General features: G+C 38.2%; 1 protein-coding gene across 1 annotated transcript in view; it reads left to right on the top strand.

Moving 5' to 3' along the window:
• Positions 1–15103, top strand: part of PLSCR4 (phospholipid scramblase 4) — a 49577-nt gene extending 34474 nt beyond the window's left edge. Inside the window, exons 5-10 of the mRNA XM_080826477.1 lie at positions 3548–3783; positions 6447–6489; positions 7652–7878; positions 10305–10466; positions 11777–11935; positions 12805–15103. Of these exons, the coding sequence (XP_080682603.1) occupies positions 3548–3783; positions 6447–6489; positions 7652–7878; positions 10305–10466; positions 11777–11935; positions 12805–12852 (875 nt within the window). The 3' untranslated portion in view covers positions 12853–15103. The remainder of the gene's footprint in view (positions 1–3547; positions 3784–6446; positions 6490–7651; positions 7879–10304; positions 10467–11776; positions 11936–12804) is intronic.
• Positions 15104–17225: the final 2122 nt, after the last annotated feature.

Raw genomic sequence — 17225 nt, 5'->3', positions numbered from 1 at the left:
CTCAGTTTAACCTATATTTAGGTAAGATTTGTTTCCAACAAAACTGTTTCCAACCACGGTGAAAACAAACTCCTGCGTGATTATACATCACAGTTTTATGACCTTGTCTCCATCTTTTCCATTTTAAAATAGGATCTTTTCTTTTTTACATTGGCTAAACAAAAGGCTCTTTAAATCCCTGACTTTCAAACTTCTTTTTTTTATTTAATTTTTTTCTTTTTTTTTTTTAAAGTAAACTCTGCACCCAGTTTAGGGCTCAAACTCACAACCCCAAGATCAAGATTCATGTGCTGTATTGACTAAACCAGCCAGGTGACCCCCTAAACATTCTTGATGACAATCTACTCTGACCCACAGTAAAGAATATATATGTATGTATATATTTATATAAAACAATATTCATATATATATTTATGATATATATGCTAAATGTAATATTTCATCGAGTAATACTCAGTGTAGTGAGTATACAACATATGGGCAATACAGTTTGATTTTTTTCTATTTTATTCTAGTGTAGTAAATTTTAAGAAATTTTAATTGTGAATCATTAAATTGATTACACAGACCACTAATGTATGTACAGATTGTAAAACAGTATATTAGAAAAATGTTTCTCAAACTTCGTTGTTGATAAGAATTAGTGAAATAGCTATGCTTATATCAGACAAAATATACCTTAAGGCAAAAATTGTTATTAGAGATGAAGAACATTCTACAATAATAGAAGTGTCAATTCATCAAGAAGACATAACAATTATATATAATACCGAATTCAGTAAATAAGAATTGAAAATTGCATTATTCCACTTATAGTAATGGATAGAACAACTAAGCAGAAGGTCGAAAGGGAAATTGAGGCCGTAAGCAACACCATACTCCAAACACCAAACTAAACATAGACACGCACAGATCACTCTACCCAACAACAGCGGAATACACCTTCTTCTCAAGTGCACATAGGACATTCTCCAAGATAGATTACTGATTGAGCCATAAAACAAGTCTCAAAAATTTAAAACAAATAAAATCATATACATCTCACAATGGAATACAGTTAGTAATCAATAAAAATAGAAGAGAAGTTGGGAAATCTGAAGAAATTAACCCACCCTTAAATAACCAAAAGGGCAGAAAGAAATCACAACAGAAAAATTGGAAAATACTCTTGAGGTAAATAAAAATCTCAGTATACCAAAGCTTATGGGATACAGCTAGAACAGAGCATAGAGAGGGGCATCTGGGTGACTCAGTTGGGTGTGAGCTCCACTCAGGCTCTGCTCTCACCAGAAAGTCTGCTTAAGATTCTCTCCCCTCCCCCACGCCGCCTCTCCCCTTGCTCTCACAAATAAATAAATCTAAAAAAAAAAGCACAAAGAGAAATGTATAGCTATCAACACCTACATTAAAAAAGAAGAAAGACTGCAGATCAGTAACCCAACTTTCCACCTTAGAAAGAAGTCAAATCCTAAGCAAGTTGGAGGAAATAACAGAATTTAAAGTAGAAGTAAATGAAATAGAGAAAAGAAAAGCAATAAGCCAAACTGACAAAACCAAAAGTTGGTTTTTGAAAATATCAACAAAATTGAGAAATCTTAAGCCAGACTGACTGAGAAAAAAATAGACTCAATGTATTAAAATCATGAGTGCAAATGGAGACATTACTAACAAGCTTACAGAAATTAAAATGTATCACAAGAGAATACAATAAACAGTTGTATACCAACAAACTGGAAAACCTAGGTGAAATAGACAAATTCCTAGAAAAACACAAACAGCTGAAACTGACTGAAACAGCTGAAACTGACTCCAAGAAGAAACTCTGAATAGAGCTATATAGCAAGTAAAGAGATTGAATTAGTCATTTAAAAATTTCTGACAGAGTAAAGCCCAGGTCTGGATGGCTTCATTAGTGAATTCTGCCAAGTGCTTATACCAGCCCTTTATAAGAAATGTAAGAACAGTGAACACTTACTTCCCAACCCATTCTGTGAGGCCAGTATTACCCTATTGGTAAAATCAGACAAAGACATCACAAGAAATGAAAATTATAAAGCAATATTCCTTATAAATACAGAGACAAAAATGCTCGCAAAGTACTAGCAATGTAGTAACCAAATCCAGCAACATATAACAGGAATTATACACCATGACCAAGTGCAGTTTGTCCCAAGTGTGAGAGGTTGGTTTATCATATGAAAATCAGTCAATGTATGTACCATATTAATGGGATTAGTACAAAAATCATATGATCATATTATTGGGTAGAGAAAAAGTATTTGACCAAGTGAAACATCCCACATGATTAAGAAACTTAACAAACTATTAGGAGGGAACTTCCTCAACCTAATAAAAGGCATCTATGAAAAAGCATCATTAATAGCAAAAGCATTCCCCCTAAAGTCAAGAACAAGACAGGATATCTCTTCATGCCACTTCTATTCAACATTGTGCTAGAGGTTTTAGCCAGGAAAATTTGGCAAGGAAAAGTAATAAAAGTCATCCAGATTGGAAAGGAAGAAGCAAAGCTATCCCTGTTTGCAGATGACATCATCTTGTATGTAGAAAACCCTAAGGAATACACACACACATGTACAAACAACTAGCCCTCATAAATGAGTTCAGCAGTAGGAGTGTAAAACAGTGAAGCCACTCTGGAAAACAATTTGGCATTCCCTTAAAACATTAAGGCTAATTCCATTCCTAAGTACATACTCGAGAGTTGAAAACTTATGTTCATACCAGAACTGGTACACTAATTTCACAGCAGTGTTATTATAAATAATAGCAAAAAGGTAGAAACAACCCAAATGCCCATCAACTGATAAATGGATACATAAAATGTGATATGACATGTCCATGCAATGAAATATTACTCAGCCATAAAAAGAAATGAGATACTAGTACCTGCTACAACACGGATGCACCTTGAAAATACTATGCTAAATCAAAGAAACCAGGCACAAAGGCTATATGTTACATGATTTCATTTATAGGAAATGTCCAGGTTAGGGAACTCTGCAGTGACAGTGGTTTCCTGGGGCCAGGGAAGAAGATAGGAAGTGACTGCTAATGGGTATGGGCTTTCTACCTGGAGTGATAAAACTGTTCTGGAATTTCATAGCCATCATTAAAAACATCCCTTTGAAGTTACTGTCTTTGTGACCTTAAACAATAATAACAATAAACATGAATATAATGACATCAGTGTACAGTGCTAATTGTTTGCTAAGTCTTGTGCTGATCCCACTACAACCTAGTGCAGTGGGTGGGTATACTATTATCTCCAAGGGAGAAACCTAATACAGAGAAGCCAGAGTTACTCGATGTTTCAAAGCTGCAGAAATAAGGTTTCAGAGGACTAAATGAGTTAATATGTGAAGCCCTTTCCTTAGTACGTTGTTGGTGCATGGTACACATTCAGAAAATGGATCATGTTATAGTGGATGTTGTGTGACACATACATTTTTCATGTAAAAAGTCATTCTAACTTCCAATGTGTTGTAGTGTTAATAGTGTCTAACGCTTTCATTGTTCTTGGATACAGGACCCCCTGGACCAGCTATCCCTGTACCTGCAGGCTACCCAGGAGGCTTGCCTGTGGGATACTACAGCCCGCAGCAGCCCTGTGCCTTCCCCTCATACCAGCTGCCAGCTGGTATCCATCCTATCCAGTACCAGCCTGGCAAATATCATATGCCAAATCAGCCTGTTCCAATCACATGGATGCCAGGCCCTGCTCTTATGCCGAACTGTCCTCCTGGTCTGGAATACTTAGCCCAGGTACTCCACACAAGTCCAAATAATTTTCTCGTGATGTATGACTGGGGATCTGACAGAAGAGACCCACAGCTGGACAGAGTGGATGAAGGTGATGGGTCGGTGATGACAGAGGTCCTGTTTGTGAGACCGTAGCAGTGGTGGTCCTGATTTCAGAGATGTGAACAGGAAATGAGTGTAGGGATCGGTACGGCTGTCTAAAGGATGTATGTTGAATTTTAAGATATGCAGGGTGTCCTGTGGAAGGCAGTTTAAAGAACAGGAACAGAGGAGAAACTATCGAAGATGCTCATTGAGGTGTTGTTTGCATAGAAGTAAAGAGTTAACACCAAGAACAACAACACGAAGAACAGAACAGTAGACCGTGAGTCACTGAGTGCCTCTGCCCATCCCTTTTTCTCATTACGCACACTTTTCATTAACCAGTCCTGCCACCCTCCAACATAAAATGTAAATAAAAAGAGGAGAACTACCAAGGGCTTTGCTTCAGGCCAATTTCCAGGGACCCCCTTTCCACAACACAGTGGATTCTTACTTTCCATTTATATAGACATTCTGAAGGCACCAGGAAATCTAGGTCAGAAACTAGGGCAGTATGTCAGATCCATGTACCAAATGGTATCACTAAAAACCGCATGTCAGAGACTCCGAAAGGATTGCTTAATGAAAATAAGATGAAGCTAGTACTGGAAGTCCCTTAAAACCTATTGAATCATGTTCGGTTTTAGAAAAAGGAGATGTTGAAATACATTATAAGCAAGGGACTTGTCAGTTTTCTTAATTTGCCTAGTTTTAAAATTTCTTCTCTTACTCTTGATGGGAGTTAAATGAAGATATTTTATGAATTCTGTTTTCTCTTTCAGGGATGTTTTGAATTTAAAAAAAATAAGTGAAAAATGAAACAAAACCAATAGGCGTGGAGCCAGACAAACTTGGTTTTAAATTCTAGCTGTACTCCCTCCTCACTCGGCAGCCTTCAGTAACTTTCATAACCTGTTGGTGCTTCAGTTTCCTCATCAGTAAAGTAGTACTAGTGATACATATCTTACTGGGTTGTAAGTTTTCAAGAGCTAAGGTTTATAGTGTGCCTGCTATTTTGGGCACACAGGGTCCATCTGATGGGTGGTAGCTTGTGGATGTTATTACGTGAAACACGTTGTATGCAAACAGAAGACAGAGAACCAGTCATTTGCTTTATCATTTTCCTTATCCTAGCCTTTTTGCAATCTCTGGTGTAGATTCAGTGCATCATTATCAGGACTGTCAAGATCCTGGAGCGTTCAAAGTAGCAGGATTCTATTACTACTAGAGTATTGGCTTGGCCAGTGACTCTATCAGTTTGTTGGTCATAGTTGCCATAGTGTCTGATTGGATGAACTTCTTTGGCATTAACAGGTCTTTTCTCGTTAGAATATTTTGCTCAGCAGTGGATGCTTTTATCAGCATATTTTTTTGAATATTTTTGCTTTGAGTTCTAGATTTTAACATTCTGGATTTTATAAACCACCTTAGTGGCCAGTTTTGGAGTTTTATAAGACATGTTTAGACCTTCTCACCTGATTGTGTTTTCATGTAAGAAAACGTTTTTAATGAAGGAAGGATTGTATCTTCCCCATACCCTCTTGAAGTCAGTTACACCACAAAATATTTATGTCTAGCTATTTTTGACTTTGTTTATTACCACATTCATGTACTTTTTTAGTTAATGTATTCAATGCATATTTGGTGAAATAAGACATTTCAGGCAATATTCTGGGCTCAGGGATTACGAATGATCTATATCATCTAAAATTATATAGATATAATTACTCTGTCCTCAAAGAGGCTTATTCTTGTCTGCTAGAATATTCTCAAAAATGTCAGGTAATGAGCCCATCACATTCTCTTTAGAGTGATTCCTAAGTGAAGGTAAGATAGAAGTGTATCTAGTGGTGTTCCCAACACCCTTTTTAAGAGATCCCATCCCAGAATGTTTCCTCTCCTTTATCCTAATCCTAATCACATGCTTCCAGCATTATGGTCCCTCTCCTTATTAAAGTATGCATCTAGGGAAGACCCTGGCATTAGTAGCTCAAATGAATGGAAATCAGTGTGTGAACATCTTCCAGAGGTACCTGTGAAAATAATAAAACTGGATACTTCTGTGTGAGGTCCCTGGCTGGCAAATTTGCTCTCTGTAAGCCACCGAGAAAAAGCTGCTGCTGTGGCTGGTCCATGTTAAACCCTCCCGAACGTCCTGAGCACCTCCACGCTGTGAGTGTGAGTGACAGACATGTCCATGAGATCAGTGAGTAGGGGCTGAGCTAGAAACAATCTGTGCCAACACAGCTTGTTCTAGATGCTGTTACTGTAGCAGGAAAATGATTTTCTTCCATACAGTTGGTGTACCAGGCAACCTTATCTTTTTTTTTTTTTTTTTTTTGCAACTGTTTACCTTTAAAATAGAACTGGAGAAAAGTGGTATTCCTATCTGGACAGCTCTGCTGACCAGGTACAGATAGACTAATTTCACTCGATAACTTTTTTTATTCCATTCAATTTCAAAAAGATATCTTGGTATCAATTAATACATTTTTGTACCTATCTCATCGGCTTCTTTTCTGACACTGATTTGATTTAATTCTGTTATTTCTATTTTTCCTAATTGCTTTGTTCTATCCCAACAGTTGGACAACATACACGTCCTTCAGCATTTTGAGCCTCTGGAAAGTATGTATAATTTCATAATGTTCAGCAGTATTTGAATCAGGTGGAAACTTGCATCACCCCATATCTAGTTCCTTATTAATATGGATCATTTCTTAATGGTTCAAAGAGAAAAGACTATCTTCTTTTACTCTTTCTTCAAGAAAGTGTAAAGGGAATTATTTTGTATAATTGTATCCATTTATGTATCATACCTACTAAGTTCTTAGGCTTGAAAAAGACATTTTATCTGGTCACAACCCCCCCCCCACACACACACACACCCTATTCTGCATATTCATCTTTCATGGAAAAGGAAAAGAAGGAGCCAAGAGACTAAATGAGTTAGCCAGGGGCACAACAGTCAGCTAATCAGTGGTAGAGCTGGAAATAGAATCTAAATTTGCTAAGTTCTGGTCCACTGCCCTTGGTTTAGAAGTAAAAAGAAATCACAGTAAACATATTGCTTGATCTCAGTTCGTCCTCACTGGATTCCTGACCTTCACTTTGCCACCAGATCTGCACATTCATTTGACCACCACACACAGCCTCGGAGCTTCCTTGGTTCATTTTCTTTCTTTCTTTTTTTTTTTTTTTAAGATTTTATTTATTTATTTGACAGACAGAGATCACAAGTAGTAGGCAGAGGCAGAGAGAGAGGAGGAAGCAGGCTCCCTATGGAGCAGAGAGCCGAATGTGGGGCTCCATCCCAGGACCCTGGGATCATGACCTGAGCCGAAGGCAGAGGCTTTAACCCACTGAGCCACCCAGGTGCCCCCTTGGTTCATTTTCTTATTTGCAATTAGGAATGACCCTGACTGTCTCAGTATATTTCTTGAGCTGACTACTTGATGGTAAAATGTATAATTTCATTTAAATGGTTTTATAATTAAAGTTTTCTAAATTCAGGTACTCCAGGAATATAGTTTTAGTCTTTGCATTTATGTGGAAAAGTTTAAAAATCATTTTATACTACCTCCTTAAAAGAAATGTTTTAGATTTTCAAAATTACTAAATATGTATTGGGTGTCTGAATTATTTTGGTGACCTAATCAGTTGTAATATTTCACTTTAAACTTTTAAAAAGCTGTTTTGCTTTAATCCTCTAAGAAATACTACAGAAGGACTTCTTGAGGCCCATTTTAACTGCTTCTAATTTGAAGTGTCTTTCTCATTTTATTTTTAGTGATGACATCTTTTGAAACGAATAATAGATATGATATTAAAAACAATCTGGACCAAATGGTTTACATCGTAACTGAAGACACAGATGACTTTACCAGAAATGCTTATCGGACTCTAAGGCCCTTTGTCCTCCGGGTCACCGACTGTATGGGCCGAGAAATCATGACAATGCAGAGACCTTTCAGATGCACCTGCTGTTGCCTCTGTTGTCCCTCCGCCAGGCAAGAGGTCAGAGAATGCAGGTCTTATCCCTGGCTTCTTCCTGACCCAAGTGTTCACAGCACGCGTGTGCTCCTTCCAGAATGACACAGGAGGGCATTTTCACTGGCTCTGATGATCAGAATGAAAGAAGGGCGGGGGGGAGGTGGCACATTGTCTCACACAAGGAAAAGCACAGAGGGCTTTTTCTTGTGGATTCTTGCCTTCCAGTGCTAGTTGGGGGGTCAAGCACAAATTAGGGTTATTTATTCAGTGACCATAATTCTGTCAGTTGTGTCTAGTGGATTGAAAATGTATTTATGACCTAAAACAGAAGTCACACACATTTGTCTAAATGTAGCTACGTATACCCAGATAAGATGTCCCTAGACATCATTGAATACTTTCAGAATTGGAAGAGACCTTGGATGACTTTACACTCCCCATCCCAGTCCATACTTGCCACAGATAAAGAAGGGGTGGCTCAGAAAGATGAAGCGCCTGGTGAGGTTATAGTCCCCTGAGGGCCGGACCGACAGAGCAGGCGTTCTGAGTTACAGTTGGGCTCTGTGTCTATAACCCATGTGGCTCTAGGAAGGCTGTTTGCTGCAGGGAAAGAAGCGGCTTTAGTGAGAGGGCCGCCAGAATTTTGAATTCCAGATATGTCACCTACTTAAATTGTGCAATTCACTTAACTTCTTTGGGCCTCAGTGCTCTGGTACATAAATATGCACAACAATACCCCATAGGATTCCTGGGATATTTAAAAGACATAGTAAGTGCCAGCACATACTAAACGTTAATTTATTTACAACCTTTCCTGTGTTTTGATTTCCTATAAGATGGAGGTAATAATAGCACCTGTAAACAGGATTGCTTTGAGGATGAAGTAGTAAATAAATGTTAACTGTTCATTACAGTACCTGGCAGATAGTACAGCGCTCAGAGAACGTTGTTCCCAGGTGTCTTCCTCCTCTATCATTACTGTTTTTGTAATAATGGCCTGATAGTTGAGATGAATTTCACCTTTAATTCTTAGTCCTTTGGGATATACTAGGAATTCTTCATATTCATGAGTTGAATTTTCTTCTCAAATGAAATTTTTTTTTTAAGATTTTATTTATTTATTTGACAGAGAGAGACATAGCAAGAGAGGGAATGCAAGCAGGGGGAGTGAGAGAGGGGGAAGCAGGCTTACCGCTGAGCCAGAGCCTGACTCAGGGCTCCATCCTGGGACCATGGGATCATGACCTAAGTCAAGGCAGATGCTTAATAGACTGAGTCACCCAACCGCCCTTCAAATGAATCTTTTAAGTAATTTACTTGTATACAGTTTTGTGGGGGGGGGGGGGCGGGGGGTTAGCTCTTAAGCCTATACTTGTATAAGATCTTAATGCTAGGCAGCTATCAAATGTGTTTGCTTACGTATATGTGTGAATGTATATATATGAACAGTTACATCTTTTTTAAAACATTATATCTTGACTTGGCAGTTCATGAAGCTATGTAGTCCTGCCCCATGCTGAGACCTAGTGGACTCAAAACTCTTAGAAAACTATATATGTGACACCAGAAAAGCTACCAGTAGAACTTTAACTCTGGGCTTTTACTAAATAATTTAATTTTGTGACTCTTGTTATTAATAAATATGAAGATCTTAGTTCTTCACAAAGGAATATTATAAAGATGTTTAGCTAAAACAAGGCCATGGACAATTTTGAAACTCTTTTTAAAATGGCTTTATAGGGGCTCCTGGGTGGCTCAGTCGGTTAGATGTCTGTGTTCGGCTCAGGTCATGATCCTGGGGTCCTGGGATCCAGTCCCATATCAGGCTCCCTGCTCAGCGAGGAGCCTGCTTTTCCCTCTTGCTCTGCTGTGCTTTTTGTCTGTCTGTCAAATAAATAAACAAAATGGCTTTATATATTCACTCACACATTCTGTTGTTTTCACAATATTCGGTTTTCAGAATGCCTGTTTTTCTGTTTTCTCTTATAATTGTCTTGTCTGAGATTCAAATCTAAGATGTTACCTTGCTACTTTGTCATGAATTGTGCCAGAAGACGTGAGACACCTAGAGCAGAGACAAAGAACGTTACTACAGCACATTAAACAGCATGAGTGCCATGAGCAGTATGTTGGGGTCAGTCCTCTTGCTCCCAAGTTCTATAGGGTTGAATCAGAGGAGCCCAAGCAGGTGCTGCATACAGCTGAGCAATACTGAGCTTCGAGAACTGTCCTTTATAGCAAGCAGTCCTTTTGTTCCCATGGGAAAGGTGATCTCAGCTCTCAAGGCTGTTCTCACCTACAGCCATAAGAGCGAGCCTGGGTAAAATGGAAGACTCTCTACCAGTAACATTGTTTCTAGTCCTTGAAAGACTTCAGAGCACATCTAGGTGGTGTGTCCACATATACATCGGTGCATAGCTTCCTCCCCTCTCTCACTTCCTCATTTGCAGCTGGAGGTACAGTGTCCTCCCGGTGTCACCATTGGCTTTGTTGCGGAACATTGGAACCTGTGCAGGGCAGTTTACAGCATCCAGAATGAGAAGAAGGAAAATGTGATGAGAGTGCGTGGGCCATGTTCAACCTATGGCTGTGGTTCAGATTCGGTTTTTGAGGTAAACAAGTGTAAAAATGACATTTTTACTATTTTTCTACATGTACTAACAGACCTTCAAATGAGTTGGTTTCAGAATATGTTTTCATGTGAATGAATAAAACAGAATGAGGAAAGGGTTATTGGTTGACATCAAATCATTTTCAGAGTATTGTTAGTGGATTGCTTAGTTTTCCAAAGTGTGAGCTACTTTTTTTTATGATTTCAGTGTTTGATAAAGATAAGAAGAAACCATTTAAAACACTAAACCTGAAAGTAAATAGCCCAACTGAATCCATTTCTTTATTCTTGGTCATATTTAATTAACCATTTTTACCAACAATTTGGGATGTAGGTCCTGAGTAATGAAAGTACCCCACATATCACAGGACATTTGGAGTACCCCGGGATTGTACACATTGTTTATTTGCATGGTAGAAATTGTCTGTGTCCTTATGAGATAGGATAACACTAATAACATGGATAAAACTCATAATAGGTTATATTTTCTCAGAAAAATGAAAAATCCTCTTGTTTTGCCTCTATTTCAGTGACTCCAAAATGAGTGCTTATTATCCTACAAATCTGACAAAGGAGATTCCTAGAAATATTTTCTGAGCTTCTTAGAGAATCCTTCTTGAATGCCTTGCAATTTCAGCAAGCCTCATTATCTAAATTTGATCATTCATATATTTCCTATGACACCCAATAAACTTTTTTTTTAGTTCTTCAAGTATTGCTTATTTATTAAAAGACCATTGTAGAGAAATAGAAAATCTAGATAAGCCAAATTTTAGGGACAGGTGTATAGGGTCATTTTGATCACCCAAAGTAAGTATTTGGGTATTGTCCCTCCAGCAAGTGCCAGAATCCCCCTTTTGGAAGCTGAAGCCCCTCAGAATTCTTACATGCTTTAAGAAGACAGGGTGGATTTGGCGCACAAAAACTTGAATGATCATTTGAAGTTTGTGAAGTACATAGAACTGTGCTTTTGCTCATGTGTTTTCCTAGACTGTAGAGACTCCTTCTCAATTCCCACCCTTTACTGTATGAAAAAGAATTTCAGAATCAATTCAAATCATACCTCATTTGAGGATGAAGAAAGATCACCAGCCCAAAAACTGTCAGATATACCCCAGCTCAGTTATTAACCAGTTGCAAGGCACTTAAGCCTTCTTGGCCATGATTCCCTATTACTTTAGTAATTTAGTAATTTATTACTTACTGTCCTGTATTTATGCTATGGCAGTGCAAGCTGCTTCTAAGTAGAAGAATGAAATATGTATTATAATATTTTTCAATCATCCTAAAGTCACAGTCTTCTCTTTCTAGGTCAAATCCCTTGATGGCATGTCCAGCATCGGCAGTATTATTAGGAAGTGGAACGGTCTCTTATCAGCAATGGGGGACGCTGACCACTTTGAAATTCACTTCCCGTTAGACCTGGATGTGAAGATGAAAGCCATGATTTTCGGAGCTTGCTTCCTTATTGTAAGTCTTGCTTTTGAGTTGTCTTGAGAGAATCACTCTTTATGATGAGATGCAGTGTAGTGTAAGAGAAAGGCAGTAAACGTTGAAACTAGGACAGTGTCTGTCTCTAGCGCTGACTAGTTGTGTGTTTTGCAAAGTGGTTAGCACTTTCAGGCCTCATTTGCCTTACCTATAAAATGGAGATAAAACTACTTACGTTGTTCAGGGCACTGAACTTTAGCTATCATAGGAGTAGGGGGTGCAGAAGAGTACTTGGAGAATATGGGGTATCCAGTGGGTATACTTGTCCTCATTGCATGTTGTTTGTCTTTTCCATTATTTAAAGATGCCTAGCCTATGACTTCTTAATGAAATAAATAACCCAAAGCTGATGTCCCTTCCCCCCACCCTGCTACCTCTCTGTCAGTGGGCTCCTTGGTATTGTATCTTCCTTCGATTTATTTAGGTACAGTTCCCTTGCTGTAACCCTGACTGGTCAGTGGTTACGTGGAAATAAAATGGGTATATTTCCCTTCAAAATGTAGCTAACATATTGCAGTTGGTATATTTAACATATTTAATATTGATTGTCCAGTTTTTCTTCCTTTTAAAAATGAAGATTTTGTTAATCAGAATCCCCAAATGGAGATATTATTGGCTACCAACATTTCCAAGTCTGTAATTGCTGGTCTTCATATTAGGTCCTTTTCATAAAGGTTTTATTAGATTTATTTATTCTTAATTAGAATCAGGGTCACCTGATAAATTATGAGGATAATACTTCATGCTTTGCATCTAATTATGTATATATCTGTATACATACAGTTATCTTTCTCTATATATAATATATATATAAATATATGTATCTATAATTATTTTTCTAATTTCAGGACTTCATGTATTTTGAAAGGTCTCCACCACAACATTCATCAAGATAGATGGACACAGCAAATCAGCAATTATGGCTAATAAAAAAAGTAGAAAATTGGATCGGGCTTATAATCCCCTGAATTATTTGCAATTATATATGTCTGCTTCTGCAGATTATTTTCACTGGGTATTAGCTCTAACAGGCTAAGAGTGTAAGAGCAAGAATACAATCCAAACATATTTCAATTGATTTTATCTGTCCATTTGTCCTCTTGGTAGACTAGGCGTTCACCTTGAAAAAGCTGTGACTCAATAACCAGGTAAACACATTACAGTAAGTTTGAAAACACTTTACCGTGACATAAGGGAAAATGAGTCCCAGAGCTCTCACATTAATAGGTCATAAAATGGTGAGCTTTTTAGAGCAGTCTTTGAGATAGACTAATATAGCTTTTATCCCTAACCCTGTCCTCCCTCTCCTACCTCTTGTCCTGTTACTGAAGACAAATTTGATTCCAGGTGAAAAGAATGATACTCTTGATCTTTAAAAACAAAAAGGAAGACAGAAACACTATGTGTTTATTGTATAAGGAAACATTTACTTGTGCATATGTATCAAAACACTGTTTTGCAAGTTTCTAAGTTTCCTTGGAAATTTTCATTTTTTTACCAAATAAAACATCTTTTTTTTAAATCATAAGGTTTGTATTTTCCATGCATCCCTCATTCATCAGCATGGTCAGTCAGGACCTGCCTGTATATGGAGTCAGGGTCAGACTCTCAGGAAAAGAGATGACAAGGGCTACAGCCAGTCTAGATTTCTGAGCATCTTAGAGATACCAGTGCCCTTATAAGAAGGTTGCATTTAATCTGTTTCATCTCTCTTGGTCACAAATGCCTTAAATATAAAATATGTTTGACCAAATCTCTAAGATTGCCTTTTGAACCTTTGTTTCTCATTTGATGTGACACAGAGAAGATAATTGGTTTGTTTTTGTTTTTTTTTAACCTTCCAAGAAGATCCCTGATAACCACTGTGTTTTTTTAATAGCAAGAGTTAGGGTTTTGTTCCTAAATTTTGAAATGTGACATTCTGTGTAGCACTTTGTAAAAGCAAAACCTCTAAATCTTGATGTTGTTTAATATTTCTTAGCTGCTTTTTATTTAGATGATAAATCTGTATCTATGCAAAGAAAAGAATAAAACACAGCAAACATGCTGCTTCTCTGTGAACTGTAGCTTACCAGTAAACTTATGTAGGATCACCATAGTTAGAGTATGTACTTGTTTTTATTATCTAGTTAAAAGCATAGTGTATTAGTGAATAAACTCTAATGAGTCAACCTGCCTCTTTTGCATTCTACCTTCCTATCTGGACATGGACTGTGTTCTTTCAACACAGCCAGTATATTGAATGAAATGTATTCTTCTTGTTAAGTAAAACAAGCCTGAGTGTTCTCCAATGGGATTATTCAGAGATGAGGGCCTTTGAAGTCAAAGTTCCTCTTGAAGTCAAAGAAAGGTGCTTCATTTTTAAATTATATTTATCTTTCCATAGTAAAGTTGTTCTACTCAGTTTCTGGTAATTTTTATTTTTAGGTGCTACTACTAGCTTTTTTTTAAAAAAAAGTAAAATTGCTGCTTTCTAAAAAAAGTAATTATATTTGAAAGTATAATTGCAGTCTTAGACATATATATTATTTCTTATAATAATGTTTGACATTTTATGTATGAAATCAGACAAATAGTACTGAGAAAGTTTATCTCTATAAACCTTCTTTTTACTTGCCCATATTCCTACATCCCAAGACCTGCTGCATAATACTAAAAAAAAAAATTATTTTTAACATATGACATTTTAAATTTCTGCTTAAAGTTTTTGTGGTATTAAGTTGTCTCTTACAGTTATAATTCCATTTTCTTTAAAAGTAGTATTATGCGTCTTGGGGTGTCTGGGTGGCTTAGCTGGTTAAGCATCTGCCTTTGGCTCAGGTCATGATTCTGAGGGTCTTAGGATCTAGCCCTGCATGGGGCTCCCTGCTCAGCAGGGAGCCTACTTCCCCCTTTCCCTCTGCTGCTCCCCCTGCTTGTGGTCACTCACTCTCCCAAGTTAGATAGATAAAATCTTAAAAAAAAAAAAAAAAGTAATACCATGTGTCTTATATTTTTATACTATGGTTTCTATATATGTCTTAATGGTATTTTATTGTGTAAAATTGATCAGATTGACTAAAAACAAAAACTGCTCTGAAATTTGTGTGGTTTTGTGCTTCATCATATTGTTTTTGGCTTTTAAATAAATATAATCTGGTTTATAGTAAAATATTGTTCTGTTTTTTGACTTGGGATTGAGTCTTTGTTGTAGACTGAATGCTTGTATCCCTCCCCACAACCCAAACTTAAGAATTTACCCCAGTGTATGATGTTGGGGCAGTGTTGGGTCATGCAGGAGGATGAGTGTCCTTATAACCTGCCAGCACCTTGATCTTAGATTTCCCAGCTTCCAGAACAGTAAGAGAGAAATACTTGTTGTTTAAGCCACCCAGTCCATAGTATTTCCATACAGTTACCCAAATGTATTCAGACAGAAATTGAAGGTGCTGCCGTCACAAATACCTAAAAATGTGGAAGCAGCACTGAACTGGGTCATGGGGAGAAGCTGGAAACATGTTGAGTTACATTCTAAAAAAAAAGCCTAGATATTTTAACAGAACTTTAAAGGTGATTCTGGTGAGAGCTCCGATAGAAAAGAGAGCTGTAGCGGAAGACTCAGTGTTCTTATAGCTAAGTAATCCTGAGCAGGATGTTGGTAGAAACGTGAGCGGTTAAGGCCATTCTGATGAGGCCTCAGACGGAAATGAGGAACTTGTTCCTGAGGAGAGGCCCTCTTTACTATAAAGTGGCAAAGAGCTTGGCTGAATTATGTTCATGTTCTCATGTTTTGTGGAACACAGAACTGGCAAGTGATGAAACCAGACGTTTAGCTGAAGCGAGTTCTAAGCAAGGTGTTGAAGGTACAGTTAGTTCCTCTGACTTACAGTAAAATGCAAGCAGTGAGAAATGACTTACAGGCAGAATTGTTAAGCAAAAGGAAGCAGAATGTAAAGACTTGGAAAATTTTCAGCCTATCCATATAGCAAAAAATGAGAACACTGAGGGTATGGCTAAAGTATTGATAAGAAGATCAGTGTGAGTGAGCCTTCTGAACAGAAGCCAAGAAACTCTTCTCCAGGACAGTGGAAGAATGACCCTGACCGCACCTCAGTGGTCAACAGAGCCACCTCTCCCATGACAGGCCTATAATGCAAGGGCTTAGGGGGCTGAGTGGTTCAAAGGAAGGGCCTTCAACACCAATGGGAACTTTCTGCACTCTACCTGGCACTACCTCACGTGGGGGGCCCTTGCTCTCTGCACTCTCTTGCCATGCTCTTCTGCCACCCCAGCTGTGGCTCTTGTGCGCCCTGGTATGGCATGGACTTCATTGGCCACCTGTCCAGAGGGTACAGGTCCATGTGGCCTTATTTCATAGTGCATAGGTCAAAGGGGTATGGCTGCCTTCACCTTGATTTCAAAAGGGGCCATCTGGGCAAAACTCAGGCTTTGAACCCCAGTCCTGGAGATCCACAGGGCCCAGGTAGAGAGTCTCTGCAGGGAAGGCCATTCTGCTGAGCCCTGTGGGTACAAGGCCATCCCAATGGGCCCAAAAGACAGAGCATCGAGTCAAAGATTATTCTTAAGCCCTAAGATTTAATGTTGTTTGTGCTGTGTGGTCTTGGACTTACCTGGGACCTGTCACCCTTTTCTTCTTTCCTATTTCTCCTTTTTGGAATGGGAATGTCTGTCCTGTGCCTGTCCCACCATTTTATCTTGGAAACACATAATTTGTTTGGTTTTGCAGGTTCCTAGATGGAGAGGACTTTGCCTCAGGTTGACTCATACCTTGATTCTTACCCCTATCTGATTTAGATGCAACTTTGGACTTTCAGACTTTTGATGTTGGAACAAGTTAAGACTTTTTGGCTGTTAGGATGAAATGAATGAATTTTGTCCTGACCAGGGATGGAATGCCATCGACTGAATGTCTGTGTCCCCTAAAATTAGTATGTTGGAATCTAATCCCCTAAAGTGATGTATTTAGAGGTGAGACTTGGGGGATGATCAGAATGTGAGGGTGGAGCCCTTATGAATAGAACAGTATCTTTATGAAGGAGAAGGCAAGGAGCTCCCTTGCCCCTTCCACCACGTGAGGATGCAGTGAGAAGATAGCCATCTGTGAACCAGGAAGTTGGCTCTTACCAGACACGGTATCTGCTGGGGCCTTGATCTTGGACTTCTTTAGAACTGCAATAAATAAATTTGCTGTTTATAAGCCACCCAGTTTATGATGTTTTTGTTATAGCAGCCAAAATGGACTAAGACAGTTATTTTTTTTTTAACACTT

Source organism: Martes martes (assembly GCF_963455335.1).
Source record: "Martes martes genome assembly, chromosome: 1".
Classification (NCBI taxonomy): Eukaryota; Metazoa; Chordata; class Mammalia; order Carnivora; family Mustelidae; genus Martes; species Martes martes.
The sequence above is the reverse complement of the archived record's forward strand: the minus strand, read 5'-3'. Positions and strand labels throughout refer to the sequence as shown.